Source organism: Podarcis pityusensis (assembly GCF_964106645.2).
Source record: "Podarcis pityusensis genome assembly, chromosome: 9".
Lineage (NCBI taxonomy): Eukaryota > Metazoa > Chordata > Lepidosauria > Squamata > Lacertidae > Podarcis > Podarcis pityusensis.
Window position 1 is genome coordinate 75,908,291 of NC_138034.1, and position 15,783 is coordinate 75,924,073.

Sequence of the window (15,783 nt, forward strand, 5' to 3'; positions counted from 1 at the left end):
TGATCGAGAGGACAGGTCATAACCAGGCCACGTACATCCTGTACAGTAAATGCACCTGGAGCCCTTCTCTGCCTCACTCAGAGGCAACGGCAAGGTCTTAAATGTGTAGCGTTGCCTCTAAACCATCACCTTTTTCTTTTCCTTCTTTTGAATGTGCAATATTAACTGTCTTGGACTGGCTGGATGCAGAGGAACAGTAGGAGGCCCCAGCTGGGGAACCCCGGATGAAGTCCCCCATTGAGGCCCCCATCCTTTGTGTGTGCACGCAAATGCACATCAGTTTGCGTGCCAAACTGGGTCTTTGACCCGGGTGAAATAAAGCCTAGTTTCACCCCTGCCCAAGGGAAGAAGGCTCAGAGCCAGGGGAGTGGTGATGGGACGATGATGAGTGGTCAGAGGGAGAAGACTGGGAAGAGGGGAGTGTCGGAAGATGAAGAGGTAACAGGGCTCCATGAGCGGGGAGAGTCGGTGGCAGAGAGCAGTCCAGACTCAGAGGCAGAAGATGAAGCAGGAGAGGAGGGAGACCAAGAGGCAGAGAGGAGTCTGGCTGAGGAAGACTCACGGGTGTCTCCCCCTCCTGTTGAGATAAACTCCCATCTCCCAGAACCAGGAGAGGCATGAAAAGGGCGGAGGAGAGGTTAGCTGCAGGCAGGCACAGTCTCTGATTGCCTGGGGGAAACCCTGGAGAGAAGGGGACTTAGATGACTGTGGGGAGTCAGGAACCTTTCGTCTCATGGGGGCAAGACCTGCTGGAGATGAGGTGCTGTGCTCATTAGGCCTGACTCTCCTGTGCTTTTGCTCATCAAGAGTTAATTCCAGCTTTCTTGCTGGCGATTTACCGCTGGCTCGCTCCTGTCCTTAACCCACCGACGATGTTGGTTTTTTCCCAGGCGCCTACGAAAACAGGACCGTATTTGAGTCACTCGACATCGGCTGGCAGCTGCTGCGGATCTTCCCCAAAGAGCTGCTGAAACGGATCCCGGAGAATATCCTGGCAGAGTACTACCCCCGGGAGGCCAGAGGGGCCGATGGGTCCTCCAACACGGCCCTCTGAGCGTCAGGGCTTGTCCACGGTGGGGCGCAATGTTGCTCTAAACCCACTTAACTGACTTGGCGGTGGGTGAGGTGGCTGGTCCAAGGCTTTGGGGACATTCACACATCACCTCCAGAAAGTTGAATATGCCTTTTTATTGCCGTGAAATAATCAGTTGTCATTGCTGTCCTGATTCAAAATAAAAGTGTCTACCCAAATCTTGAATTTTTTATTTTTAGAAGCCTTTCTCAGGATGCTTCCTCTCTGCCTCCCCCGTTTCCCTACAACGTGCCACTAAAATCAAAACTGCAGAGCGGTGTAGTGGTTAGAGCATCAGACTAGGACCTGAGAGAGATGACAGTTCGAATCCGCACTCAGCCAAGAGCCCCACTGGGAGTGACCTGGGGCCAGCCACTCCCTCTCAGCCCAACCTACCTCACAGGGTCGTTGTGAGGACAGGACAAGGAGAGAACTGCATTTCCACCTTCAGCTTCTTGGCAGAATGGTGGGCGATAAATGTAATAAAATGAGAGAGAGGGAGAGGGGGCTAAGTTCCAGAAATCCTTAAGGCTGACCTCTTAGGGGAAGTCTAAAGAGGAAATGGCGTCTCCTTGGAGGAAATGAGACATTGCAGGGAGATAACGGGGAGGCGTTGGGGGGCGGGTGTGCCCATGACAGAAGTCATAAAGAAAGGCACCCAGTTCCTGGTTTTCCTGAAAGACCCAAGTTGCAACTCTGAGGCAGAAGCCATTGGCAAATGCTGCTGGATAGCAGTGCCAGACTCCTAATATTAGGTACTCCTAATATCCACAATATCCTCCTAATATTCTTGGCCCCCTGGACCAGAGCATGCCAGGCACTTCTGTCTTCCACTGCCTCCCGCAGTTTGGTCAAACTCATGCTGGTAGCTTCGAGAACACGGTCCCACCATCTTGTCCTCTGTCGTCCCCTTCTCCTTGTGCCCTCCATCTTTCCCAACATCAGGGTCTTTTCCAGGGAGTCTTCTCTTCTCATGAGGTGGCCAAAGTCTTGGAGCCTCAGCTTCAGTATCTGCTCTTCCAGTGAGCACTCAGGGCTGATTTCCTTCCGAATGGAGAGGTTTGATCTTCTTGCAGTCCATGGGACTCTCAAGAGTCTCCTCCAGCACCATAATTCAAAAGCATCCATTATTCGGCGATCAGCCTTCTTGATGGTCCAGCTCTCACTTCCATACATCGCTACTGGGAAAACCAGAGCTTTAACTATATGGACCTTTGTCAGCAAGGTGATGTCTCTACTTTTTAAGATGCTATCTAGGTTTGTCATTGCTTTTCTCCCAAGAAGCAGGCATCTTTTAATTTGATTGCATATGAGGCGGTAAATCGTATATCTTCTTGCCAGAGTTTCGGTGAGTGCTGAAATCTGTTGGCCTCTTGCTAGCTTCTGCAAAAGATAGCTCCCGGCTGCTGTTGCAAATGCAATTACCAGGTCAGTAAAAAGAAAAACCTAACAGATTCTTTTTTTAAAAAAAAAGCCCTGTGGCTTCATGTGACTCCTCTCATGCTGGAGGAGGAGGAGGAGAGGTTTCACTTCTCAATTCTCTGGGGAAGCCTAATCCCTTTCATGCAACTGTGGAGAGAAGGGGCAGAGCAGGCTGGGCAGATCTTGCCTGAGCACAGACAGTCCAGACCTGAATGGAGCCTTTGGTGGAAGATCTCAGCCAGCTGGCAGGTAAGGAAATCTGCCTGCCCCAAAAGCAGGTTGAGAGGGGAAGCATGGTAAACAGTGTGGCATAGTGGTTAGAGCAGGGGTAGGCAACCTAAGGCCTATGGGCCAGATGCGGACCAATTGCCTTCTCAATCTGGCCCGTGGACGGTCTGGGAATCAGCATGTTTTTACATGAGTAGAATGTGTCCTTTTATTTAAAAAGCTTCTCTGGGTTATTTGTGGGGCATAGGAATTCGTTCATTACTTTTTTTCAAAATATAGTCCAGCCCACCACATGGTCTGAGGGACAGTGGACCAGCCCCCTGCTGAAAAAGGTTGCTGACCCCTGGGTTAGAGTGTCAGGCTGGGTCCTGGCAGACGCAGATTCAAATCCTCCCACAGCCCCAAAGTTCTTAGGGTTGGCATATTTCAAGTGAAAATCCAGACACATAAAATAAAATCATCGTTGTTGTTGTTGTTGTTGTTGTTGTTGTTGTTGTTGTTGTTATACCCCGCCCATCTGACTAGGTTTCCCCAGCCACTCTGGGCAGCTTCCAGCATATATAAAAACACAGTAAAACATTAAACCTTAAAAGCTTCCCTATACAGGGCTGCCTTCAGATGTCTTCTAGTTAGACAGTTGTCTATTTCCTTGACATCTGGTGGGAGAGTGTTCCACAGGGCGGGCGCCACCACCGAGAAGGCCCTCTGCCTGGTTCCCTGTAACCTCACTTCTCGCAGTGAAGGAACCACCAGAAGATCCTTGGAGCTGGACCTCAGTGTTCAGGCTGGACGATGGGGTTGAAGACGCTCCTTCAGATCTACTGGGCAGAGGTTGTTCGCAGAGTTGCTGAGTTTATTCTGCAAAATCTCAAAAAAAGAAGAAGTTAACATCCAAGCCATTTCTGCCTGGGCAATGTTTACAAGGATCGAATCCCGTCTGTGTCCGGGAAATTCCGGGTGTATGGCAGCCCTAACTGCAGTGGGCAAGTTATGATATGTGCCTTGATGGATAGCCTAAGATGTCAAGGCAGTGAAGGAAAGAATGAAAAGAATGTTGCCGAAAGGAGGTTGTAAAGGTATAAAGTCGAGATGGCCGTGAAGAAATGTGAAGGAATTTGCAGACACCAATAAATGAACCCGTGGCCTTACTCTTCCTCACTCCCTGTCTGGGATGTTGCCTTTTGGTTTGTGCAATAAGGCCTGGTTGCAATTCTGCTTGTTGCAAGACTTAATTTCCACATGTGCAAAGCTAAGGTGGGGAAATTCCTCTGTAGGAGCCCGTGCAATTTATTGAACTGCGGACTCCACTTTGGAGGGTCCCCGCTTCGGACGCCACTTGGCCCCAAGTGTTTATGTGGTCTTAAGCATCGCAACTGAAGGAAATCCACTGTATGACTTTGGGCCAGTGACCTCCCTCACAGGGTTGTTGTGAGGACAACGTGGAGAGGGGGAGAGCGGCAAGAACTGAATGTTTCAGGAGAGAGGAGATTTCTAACTAGCGATATGACCATCAAGGACAGATGGATTGATGGGCTGATGGGAGTTAAAGTCCAGAACATCTAGAGGGTGCCAGGTTGGGAGAGGCTAGCAGAGCCTCAGGGCTGCCCCTGGGCATTTCGTGGCGATGTTCTCTTTCTGTTCTTCTGCAGCCATTTTGGAATCTGACAGTGACTCCGATTCGGAGAAAGATGAAGACACCGAGGTATGTGGGTCCTTTCATTTTTTAAATTCATTTATAAAATATTTGTATATTTGATGCAGTTTCAAGCATAAAAATGTAAAACCATACAATAAAAAGCACATCAAGTTAATAAAAAAAACAACCCATCAATGATCAACAAAATAAGTTTCTAGTTTTCATGGGGAAAGAATGGGAAATAGGTGTCAGGGTCAGGTTCTGGAGTGAAGCCCCAGCAAATCGTGACTCAAAGAAAGTCCTGTTCTCACAACCATTCACTGTGGCTTTCTAATCACTCCCACTGTTTTGCTTCAGAAGGCAGGACTCGAACCCATGCATTCAGATGATTAGAAAGGAGAACTTTTTGACAGTAAGAGTTGTCCAACAATGGAATAGACCACCTCCTTCCTTGGAGGCTTTTAAGCCAAGGTTGGGCGGTCCTCTGTCAGGGTTGCTTTAGTTGTGATTCCTGCATAGCACAGGGTTGGACTGGATGACCTTTAGGGGTCCCTTGCAGAATTCTGTGATTCTAAATTCTGAGGCGGGGAAACGATTTTGAAGTCTGCATGAGCAGCTGTGCTGAGGATGGGGATGGTGGGGATGATTGCTTAGCAAAAGCAACTCTGCTGGCAGGATTGGAATGGGAAACATCAGTGACCCAGAAACATTTCTTCCCTTCCATCTTCCAGGAAGCGGCTGCTTGTCAGGAAAGGGATGAAGCCAAGAAAAAGCTAGCCGAATTTGAGTATGGTAAGCATGATCTGTTGGGGTGTTAATGCTGAGAGCCCCTTATGCTCAGGTTGCATAGATGTGTAAATACAACTCTAAATCCCAAAGACGCCACAGTCTCTGCTGATTCTCATTCCAAGGAAACCAAACCTGCTGAATGCCTGGAGCAGGGGTCCCCAAACTAAGGCCCGTGGGCAGGATAAGGCCCAAGGGACTCGTTTATCCAGCCCATGGCGACTTCCGCCACCCGCTGTTGCCGCCCGCTCTTACTGGCGCTGCACTGCGCGGCTTCCCACTTCTGGGTCGGAGGAGCACCAGAAATAACTTGTGCACATACACAAGCATTATTTGCGCATGCGCAAGTGTTAATTCCGGTGCACATCCGGATCGGGGGAGGCCCGTGCACATGCACACAAGCTATTTCTGGTCTCCTCCGACCCAAAAGTGCGCCGAAAATAGCGTGTACGCACACATATGGGCACGCGCTCCCAGGCCCTCCGGCCCGCCGTGCGATCGGCACTGGAGACACTGGCCTGAGGCGCGGTAAGTTTGCTGACCCCTGGCCTGAAGCCTCTCGCTGCTCGGAGATTGGGGGGGTGCCTAGCTGTGTCCTGCATTTCCTGATCCCGACTATTCACAGTGGTGAACCTCAGGATGAGAGGGGGGGATTGCACCTGTGTCCGGCATGTGGGCGTTTTGGGAACAGGGTGCAGAACCAGGTCCCAGGCATATGGGATTTGTGGGTGTGCTCAGGACACTTCTGTTGTCGGCAGCAGACAGTGGGCAGTAGCGAACCCTGAAAGGGCTTCGGGATTCCCTAGTGGGGTAATAAGAGGCAAGACTATCAGACTTTGGAAAGCTGGTATCATTGGATCAAGTTCACCAGTTTTGTCCAATGGATTAAACAGAATAGTTTTAATGTGTAAATTAATATGGTTTATTTGTTGGCTTGGTTGTTGTTGTTGTTAATTGAATTTGTATACCACCTTTCATCCGCAGATCTCAGGGTGGTTCACAACACCTGAATAGTTTAAATAAATATGCAATTCATGGTTTCTGTTTTGAATTTGATTGTGCATTATTATTGTTATGTATTCAGTGGCCTGTGTTGGCCTGAGCTTGAGTCTGGACTAAGATTCTGAGCTCCTGTGTTCTGATTCAATACATGATGTCCAATCACAGAAGATTTCAGATTTGGGCCTCTGCCATTGGCCCTTGAACTCTGAGTCGTGATTCGCAGCTTGGAAGTTTAGACAGCCAATAACGGTGGGAGTGGCCCAGGCTTTCAGAAATGTATATAAGCGGTTGCTTTGCCCCTGTTTCCCAGTTATGTAGCTCAATAAAGTTTCTTGCTGTTATCGCTGTGTCTTGCCTACACTTCAGTTATCTTCCTTAGTGGGTCGTGCAAACCGCCATTATGAAGGATGCTTTTTGGAGGGTAGGGTCATGGGCATTGAGGATGAATTCATGTCACCAAGTGGGGAAATTCTGGGGAAACTGCTCTATAGGTGATCTTCAGCCTTCCCCCTCCTTTCATTCCCAGCTTCGCAGGCTTTGCTCGCTGAGCTGTCCACGCTGGAAGCAGAGTATGAAATCGAGAAGTCGTGCCGAGAGCAGGCAGAAGCCTACGCAGCCCAGGTGAGCCAGGCGAGCTGGTGGACATGGCAAGGCGTCTAACCTGGGAAACAGCTGTAACTCAGGAGTCTAGCCCTTGTTTTGCATGCAGAGAATCCCTGCTCCAATCCCACATACAGCAAATGACTTTAGATACCTATTTTGTTGTTGTTGTTTAGTCGTTTAGTCGTTTCCGACTCTTCGTGACCCCTTGGACCAGAGTACGCCAGGCACTCCTGTCTTCCACTGCCTCCCGCAGTTTGGTCAAACTCATGCTGGTAGCTTCGAGAACATTGTCCCACTATCTCGTCCTCTGTCGTCCCCTTCTCCTTCTGCCCTCCATCTTTCCCAACATCAGGGTCTTTTCCAGGGAGTCTTCTCTTCTCATGAGGTGGCCAAAGTCTTGGAGCCTCAGCTTCAGGATCTGTCCTTCCAGTGAGCACTCAGGGCTGATTTCCTTCAGAATGGAGAGGTTGGATCTTCTAGCAGTCCATGGGACTCTCAAGAGTCTCCTCCAGCACCAGAATTCAAAAGCATCCATTCTTCAGCGATCAGCCTTCTTTATGGTCCAGTTCTCACTTCCATACATCACTACTGGGAAAACCATAGCTTTAACTATACGGACCTTTGTTGGCAAGGTGATATCTGCTTTTAAGATGCTGTCTAGGTTTGTCATTGCTTTTCTCCCAAGAAGCAGGCATCTTTTAATTTCATGAGTCCTGTCACCATCTGCAGGGATCATGGAGCCCAAGAAAGTAAAATCTCTCACTGCCTCCATTTCTTCCCCTTCTATTTGCCAGGAGGTGATGGGCCCAGTGGCCATGATCTTCATTTTTTTGATGTTGAGCTTCAGACCATATTTTGCGCTTTCACCCTCATTAAAAGGTTCTTTAATTCCTCCTCACTTTCTGCCATCAAGGTTGTTGATATTTCTTCCGGCAATCTTAATTCTGGCTTGGGATTCATCCAGCCCATATAGCATCTTTTCAACACAAAAAACAGAGACAATTTGTTGTTGACAAAGGACAGCTGGACATAGAAGGGGCCCCATTACCTTCAGTAGCTGAGGGTCTCATCAAACCTAAATCCGGCCCTGTGTCTCCTGCAGGAGTGAGTTCCATAGTTTAAACTTTCTTTTATCTGTCCCGCAAGACACCTTGATTTGCAGCCCAGTCTCTGAGCCACCCTTCCACCGTGGCTTCCATGATCATCCTGGGCTTACCTTTGCCATTGCATCTCGACTCCTGCAGGTGAGCAGAGAGAACAAGAAGCTGAAGCGCATCAGTGCGGCTTTGCTGCCCATGCTCACCCACCTCCCAGGGGACCTCATCGACCCGGGCAACGAGGAGGAGATCCCTGCTGAGCAAGTCCCAGATCCGGTGGGCCAATACCTGGAGCAAATCAAAGGTGAGCCATGTTGTCGCTTCCCCTCTGGCTCAAAGACCACCAAGAGGAGCTGCTGCTGCTGCAGAATGGAAGGGAGAGGTCTGGGCAGGGACTGTGCAAAATGCACTGATCCTGCAACAGTGGAGAAGACCAACCTTGGAAGAAGAGAGGAAGGTTCCTTAAGGATGGAGAGGCGGCGTTCAAGAGATGCCTCTCATAATAATCTATAATAATAATTTATTATTTATACCCCGCCCATCTGGCTGGGTTTCCCCAGCCACTGTGGGCGGCTTCCAACAGAATATTAAAATACAATAGTCTCAGAAACATCAAAAGCTTCCCTAAACAGGGCTGCCTTCAGATGTCTTCTAAAAGTCAGGTAGTTGTTTCTTTCCTTGACATCTGGTGGGAGGGCGTTCCACAGGGCGGGTGCCACCACCGAGAAGGCCCTCTGCCTGGTTCCCTGTAACTTGGCTTCTCGCAGGGAGGGAACGCCAGAAGGCCGTCGGAGCTGGACCTCAGTGTCTGGGCTGAACGGTGGGGGTGGAGACGCTCCTTCAGGTATACAGGACCTTCAGATATACTAGATCTCACACCCCCTTCGGTGCCCAGCTGCAACACAACAGCCCTGCAGTGCTGTCTGAGGGTCTGATAGTTGCTGCCACTCCCCTCCCACTTGCTCCAGCATTGCCAGATGGGAGGGGACCTACTGTTAGAATTCCTGCTCCATGATTGCAGTCATAGGATTGTTGTCTATCACATGACATGGTATGTTTTGACTCCACAGAGTGGGAAGCGATGGAGACAGGATGTTTGTGTTCTTGTGTTCCGTGAAGTGGGACTATTGTCCTTTGTTCTTTTTCTCTTTGCTGTCTGATGCTAGAGAGAGAGGGAGCCATGTTGCAGTGCTCCGTGTGTGTTTATTTGTAAATAAAGTAGATTAGCCAAAATGCTGAGGTCTGTCACACGAACTGCGAAGACTCTGCGGATCCCTAGGTGTGCCGGTGTCTGTTGGCATCGGTCGCTATGATGTTTGGGCTGAAGAAAGTTTTGAAGCTCCCGAACGATCAACCAGGAGGGAGAGAACATGCCAGTCGGGCATGTTTCTCTGCCAGGGTCCTACTCAAGTGTAGGCTGACCTCCTGACACCTACAGGGCAGTACTCAGGTCTTTCAAATTTCAGCAAATTTGGGGGCCCCCACCTCTTGCCTTCTGTTCTGCACATGCAACTGTGTGTGTGTGTTTATTCCTGCATTGCAGGGGGTTGGACTTTCAAGGCCATCCACGTTGGTGGCCCTCGCCACATCCTGTGTCAGGGAGTTCCCCTGTTTAACCACGTAATGTGTGAAGAACTTTCCTTTACCTATCCCGACTTTCCCAAGTTTCAGCTGCCAGGAGGTGAAGTCAAGGTGGACTCATATAAAAATGCTTTTTTAAAACGCGTTTTGAAAAATATACTGAATTTGCCATAAGCTCACCATCGCCATCTAGTGTCACATTTGTATAATGCACTTAAAATGTTTTATTTTCAGCTGTATGGCTGAGTCCCAAGAGTCTGTCCTGTGGTCTAGCTGCTAAGTTGGCTGTTAGGTACTGAGTTTAATAGGATCCAAAAGGCAGCAGTCTGATTGGTCCTAGAACAATAGGGTCCAGAATGCAGCAGTCTGATTGGTCCACAGGAGCCACCCAATCCAACTCCAGGTGGAAGTGAATCTGCAACCTGATTGGCCTACAGGAGAATCCCGGAATTAGCCAGTCACATGGGGCTCATTGTGTAAATAATGTATATAAAGCAGACATTCTGGGGGAACTTCCATTCCTCCTCACCACTATGAGCTGGACAAAGAGCATGAAATCCACTTTCAGCTCCGAGTATATTTCATTGGCAACAGTCTCTCCTCTAAGGAGCCAGCTTCCCTCAAATTCACCTTTCCATTTCTCCTCCTTTTTTACCCAGACCTTCAAGCGAAGGTTTCCCTGCTGCTGGATGAAAAGAAGGAACTGGCCATGCAAGTGACGGAGCTCCAGGGTCGGGTCCAGCAGCTCCAGGAACAGGTATTTTGGGTTACTCCATGGGCACAGCCAGGATTTATGTTCGCAGGGACAAGACAGCCACCTGTCAGTGTCCTCTGTCTGGCTCTGTCTAGCAGATCCGGAACGAAATGCTTCAAGAGCAGCTGTTTTAAGTTGCTTTCTTTTGAACCCCAGTCAACTCAAAGTCGAGTTTCCAAATGTTAGAATGATTGTAAAACTATTGAAATGTATATAACTGAAAATCATAAATAAAAATGAAACAGAAATGAAACAGAAGCAAAATCTCCTTTGTGCAAAGGTGGAAGAAGAGCAGTTTGAGAAGAAATCCTTGCAAGCTCTGGTGGCGGAGCGTCAGAGGGCTTTGAAGAGGGTCAAACGAGGTGAGTTGTGGGGAAAGGTCACAGGAAGACCCTATTCTTGCACCCAGAGCTCCCTCCCTTCCTAAGCTGGCATTTACTTCCTTTTCCCCACCTGGTCCAGCACCCTCTTCTCACAGCGGCCAGCCAGATGCCCATTACGGGAAACCCGCGAGCAGGATCCGAGTGCGAAAGCCACTCTCCCCTCCTGTGGTTTCCTGGTATTCAGAAGCATGCCTGCCCCCAACTGTGGAGGCAGAGCTTCCAGATGAGCTACGCATTTCCATCCTGATCTCTTTGCAGGGAGATTAGACGTTGGCTCTTTGAACTTGCATACATTCCCATTTGTTTGTGGGGAGGATAGAGGAAGTTGCACCCAAGCAAATGTCACTCAAGCCGAATTAAAGTGGGAGCTAGGAAGGAGCCGCAGAGTCCACGCAGAGGGCATCTCAGCCTCTGCTCGCTCCGGGGACACACACACCTTTCCCTCCCAACCTTCCTTCATTTGATGCACAGGTGATTGATGTTTCTTCTGCCCTCTCTCTCCCAGTGTCCCGGCTACTCACTGAGGAGTACGGCAAGGTGTCCCAACAGCTGGATCTGGAGGAGGAACTGAGGCAGCAAGCAGAGACCTTTGCCCGCCAGGTAGGAATTCAAAGGACAAGCCTTTCTCCACAATAAAAGGTAAAGGGACCCCTGACCATAAGGTCCAGTCGTGGCCGACTCTGGGGCCGCAGCGCTCATCTCGCTTTATTGGCCGAGGGAGCCGGCGTACAGCTTCCGGGTCATGTGGCCAGCATGACTAAGTCACTTCTGGCAAACCAGAGCAGCACATGGAAACGCTGCTTACCTTCCCACCGGAGCGGTACCTATTTATCTACTTGCACTTTGATGTGCTTTCGAACTGCTAGGTTGGCAGGAGCAGGGACCGAGCAATGGGAGCTCACCCCGTCGTGGGGATTCGAACCGCCGACCTTCTGATCGGCAAGTCCTAGGCTCTGTGGTTTAACCCACAGCGCCACCCGCATCCCCTTCTCCACAATATCATGCTTTGTTTTCCTCTGGCAACCATGAGCCAACCAGATGATGCAGCAGCAAAAAAAGCTGATGCTATTCCAGGCTGCATCAACAGAAGTCTAGTGTCCAGATTAAGGGAAGTCATAGTACCACTCTATTCTGCCTTGGTCAAACCACACCTGGAATACTGTGTCCAGTTCTGGACACCACAATTTAAGAAGGATGGTGACAAGCTGGAAGGTGTGCAGAGGAGGGCAACCAAGATGTCCCAACAGTGAAAGATTTTTTTAAAAAATGATTGAATTAGCAAAAATGACGGCAACAATTAGAATGCAATCTAATCAAAATCTCAAACAGGAATGGAAATGTGTAGAAGAATACATGACCAAAAGATGCTCCAACAAGAATTTATTGATATGTATAGACTGATTTCACTAAATTAAGCTAAGCTAAGCAGATATATTAAGACTGAATGTTTAATTATTAAGATACAAAATTACAATCTCAATAATAAAGTTACAAAATAATAACAAGGAAGTCACGCACCGGTGGAGGGAAAACACAGGGCAAGAAATAAGAAATGGATGAAAATGTGAAAATGTGGAGTTACGAATATAATGCATATGTGTCATTATGTAAAGATTTCATATATGCATTGCAACATTAATAACCACTGAACTCCCCCCCCCTTTTCTCATGTCACAGATGTTGGTGAAGCAGAAGGAGGCCAACCGGCAGAGCATGATCCTGATGCAGAATATTGGGCCAGAGACCCAGCTTCTCCAGGCCATGGAGGAGGTGGCCAAGATGACCCGGGAACTGGAAGAAGCCCAGCAAGAGCACCAGGCTAAGGTGGGTTTGGGGCTCCACCTGCCCAAGGACCTCAGCAGAGGCTGGTTCCTGCCCTTTCAATCCATCCATCCACTTTCTTTGTTTACAAATTTATTTATTTGGTTTTCCAACTTAAATTTGTACAGAGATATAACAAACATAAATCATAAAAACAAGATTCCAAGGAATCTCTTGGATTTCCATCCTACCCTTTGTGGGTCCTATTAATTAATTAATTAATTAATTAATTAATCCTTTCCTTCCGCATCTTTTATGATACTCCAAATCCTTCACTCTTCCATTATGTCCAGAATTCAGCCTTAAACTACAGGTGTTACTCCAATCCTACTAACGATTTTAACTGTTTGCAATGCTCTTTAAGATAAGTTATAAATTTTCCCCATTCCTTGTTAAAATTTTGGTTTTCCTGATTTCTGATTCTTACGGTCATTTTAGCCATTTCAGTGTAGTCCATCAACTTGATCTGCCATTCTTCTCTGATAGGGACTTTATCTTCTTTCCATCTCTGGGCCAGTAACGTCCGCACAGTCATGATCACATACATAAATAGTCTTTTCTGACCCTTTCGGATTTCAACACCTAGAATTCCTAAAAGGAAGGCTTCAAGCTTTTTAACAAACATTGTTTTAAACATTTTTTTTCAACTCATTATATATCATTTCCCAAAATCCTTTTACTGCCTTACATTTCCACCACATATGATAAAAGGTGCCTTCTTTTTCCTTACATTTCCAGCATACATTCATTTTCTGTCCAGCCTGCCTGTTTCGCAAAGGACATCAAACACCAGAGTTGCACAAACAATGCAATTAAAAAATATTAATAAATTAATTTATCTCATTTATGGATCACTTTCTGTAATCGCTTGAAGAGTGCCCAGGAAGGCTCTCCTGTCTTCTTCATTATATATCTTTAGGCTCCAGGAAAAAACATTCCTCTTCTCCCAGGCTTTGGGCTAGTTAAGCAATCTATGGCATTTTAAACTGGGGGGCGGGCAATGTTTTCGTTTGTTACCATGGTGTATATTTTTGTGTTTTTGTGTATAAATTTAATAAATAATAATGACATGACTATAACGCATCTCAAAGCAATCTCATAATGCATCTTTAAAAGTGCATAGATCAGTTGTATATGTAAAAACCATTAAAATAGTTGCACTTTTTAAAACAATTAAAAACCATTACACTTTAAAAAAAAATCACACACACACACACACATATATATATATAATTAAAACATTATTTAAAACAATTAAGAAAATCTAAAACGTGTAAAACCCTTAAGAACCCCTAAAACCAGTGTTTTTTTCTGGGGCCGGGATGCAGGGGTACACATACCCCTAAACATTTTGTGAATCTTCGTACTTTGGTCCATTTACTGTATTTATTTTTCCTGATTTGAACTACAAAATGGTGATTTTCTTGAGTCAAAAGGAGAGTACCCCTTAACGGCACTGCCTAAAACTGTTTAAAAACAGACACACAGCCTCACAGCTAATCATATGAAGGTTGCAGAATATTCCAGCCATCAAATGACTGAACAGGAAATGTTTTAAAATTACGCCTAAATGTGAATATTGAGGGAGGCAGACTCCCTTCCTCAACCTTATCGGTTTAGACTGGAATGTGGCAGGTAGTTCCAGAGGTCAATTCTGCAGCATGCGAAGGAAGGACTGGGTCTTGTCTTTCCTGAATCTCCTGCCCATCCACAGAGGTATCTGGTGACCCAGTGCTGGCCCAGGACATTTCGCTGCCTGGGCAAAACCCAACCCAACAATCATAGAATTGGAGAGTTGGAAGGGAATCCCAAAGGTCATCTAGTCCAACCCCCTGCAAGGCAAGGAATGCTTTTACAGAAGTGGTGATGGGGCAGCATCCTTAGGGGGAGCTCTGTCACTGTTGCCCCTCTCAGTGTCTCAGCTTGCCTCACCTTGCCTAATGGGAGGGGGGTGAGTCCTGAGTTCAAGTGTCGCCAGGAAGGAAGCCTCTTTCCTGGCCCACGTCCCTCTGATGTCCTGGGGGAAGGGGTTTTTCTTTGGGCTCCCAGTCTGCTCACGTTGCTCCTTGCTCTCCAGGTGAAGGACCTGGAGGCCCAGCTGCTGGGGCGGCCGCAGGCGGAAGAACTCCACAGGCTCCTGGCTGCCCTGGCGGCAGCGGAGGAAGAGAAGGTCCGCCTGGGGGAGAGGCTTCGCCGAGCGGAGGAGAGGAACGCGGCTCTGGAAGAGAGAGGTATGGCATTTTCGGTTGCATGGATTAGAAACGCAGGATCAGCTATGGTATAGATACAAGCTGTCAGAGATTCTTTTGCTGCAATGATGGCATGGCAGGGGTCAGACTGGATGACCTTTGGAGGTGCCCTCCAACTTTACTCTTCTGTCATTCTGTGATTCTACGACTTCAGAACCTCGGGATCCAAAAAAGATCAACATATTACTTAAAACTCTTTTTCCACACAAAAAAATAGAGAAAGTGTTTAAGCCATTCCAATAATAAAGAAAAAATAACGTTAATCATTACTCTCACCTCGGTATCAGGAAATGACAGGCACAGTCACATCCATTTTTTAAAAGGAGTATTTATAAAGCGTCAACTCCTAAAGAATGCCAATGCAATGTACAATAAAGTGATTAAGACGTCATTTTGCTTATACAACTTCCAAAGCCACTTTCCCTGTATTGCTGTACTGAGTCATTCTGCGTGCAGCCAGCCTCTCTCAGTGTATATTTCCAGAGGGAGATGACCCCTTATTTTCCCTTTCCAGTTCTTCAAACTGCTGCAAAAGTGCAAAACTGTTACGAGGATTGCGGTGGGTGGGTGACGTCACAAGGATTGGCCAATCAGTGCCATGCACAGCCACACACAGCCTTTTCAAGGGCTTCCACCCTGCAGAAAAACAAAACGAAGGCCACCTTTTTTGTGGGGGCCTGAAACCCTGCCTTCTCATTGCAGTGAAATCCCTGGAAGAAGAGGCGAAGGCGACTGGGACCCCGTCTCCCAAAACATGCCCTGAGGCTCCCCTTCCTCTTCCTCCTCCTCCTCCCCCTCCTCCTCCTCTCCCTCCAGCATGTCATGTCCCAGTGGAGTAAGTATCATTTGCCATATATTAATATTATTATTAATATTATTATTGAAATGATTTTAGAATGTTGTATCATTTTACTGTTGTTAGCCGCTCTGAGCCCGGCTTCGGCTGGGGAGGGCGGGATATAAATAAAAATTTATTATCATTATCATTATTATTATTCATAAACTTTATATGCTGCTTGAATATAATCAAAACCATCAAAGCGGTTGAAATGGAGAGTCAAACCATAAGCTTATCAGTAAACACAGATAAAAGCAACTGTTCTAAACACTTGAAAACTTTTTTTTTTGTTAAATCGTTTTTATTAATTT

General features: G+C 47.4%; 2 protein-coding genes across 2 annotated transcripts in view; both read left to right on the plus strand.

The window, feature by feature from the left end:
- Positions 1 to 1,251, plus strand: part of ATP6V1B1 (ATPase H+ transporting V1 subunit B1) — a 79,534-nt gene extending 78,283 nt beyond the window's left edge. Inside the window, exon 14 of the mRNA XM_081020927.1 lies at positions 891 to 1,251. Within this exon, the coding sequence (XP_080877053.1) occupies positions 891 to 1,054 (164 nt within the window). The 3' untranslated portion in view covers positions 1,055 to 1,251. The remainder of the gene's footprint in view (positions 1 to 890) is intronic.
- A 1,371-nt stretch (positions 1,252 to 2,622) lies between these two features.
- Positions 2,623 to 15,783, plus strand: part of LOC308485985 (shootin-1-like) — a 19,878-nt gene continuing 6,717 nt past the window's right edge. Inside the window, exons 1-11 of the mRNA XM_081022210.1 lie at positions 2,623 to 2,743; positions 4,372 to 4,424; positions 5,090 to 5,150; positions 6,673 to 6,767; positions 7,994 to 8,150; positions 10,087 to 10,184; positions 10,462 to 10,543; positions 11,070 to 11,164; positions 12,242 to 12,388; positions 14,463 to 14,616; positions 15,337 to 15,464. Of these exons, the coding sequence (XP_080878336.1) occupies positions 2,707 to 2,743; positions 4,372 to 4,424; positions 5,090 to 5,150; positions 6,673 to 6,767; positions 7,994 to 8,150; positions 10,087 to 10,184; positions 10,462 to 10,543; positions 11,070 to 11,164; positions 12,242 to 12,388; positions 14,463 to 14,616; positions 15,337 to 15,464 (1,107 nt within the window). The 5' untranslated portion in view covers positions 2,623 to 2,706. The remainder of the gene's footprint in view (positions 2,744 to 4,371; positions 4,425 to 5,089; positions 5,151 to 6,672; positions 6,768 to 7,993; positions 8,151 to 10,086; positions 10,185 to 10,461; positions 10,544 to 11,069; positions 11,165 to 12,241; positions 12,389 to 14,462; positions 14,617 to 15,336; positions 15,465 to 15,783) is intronic.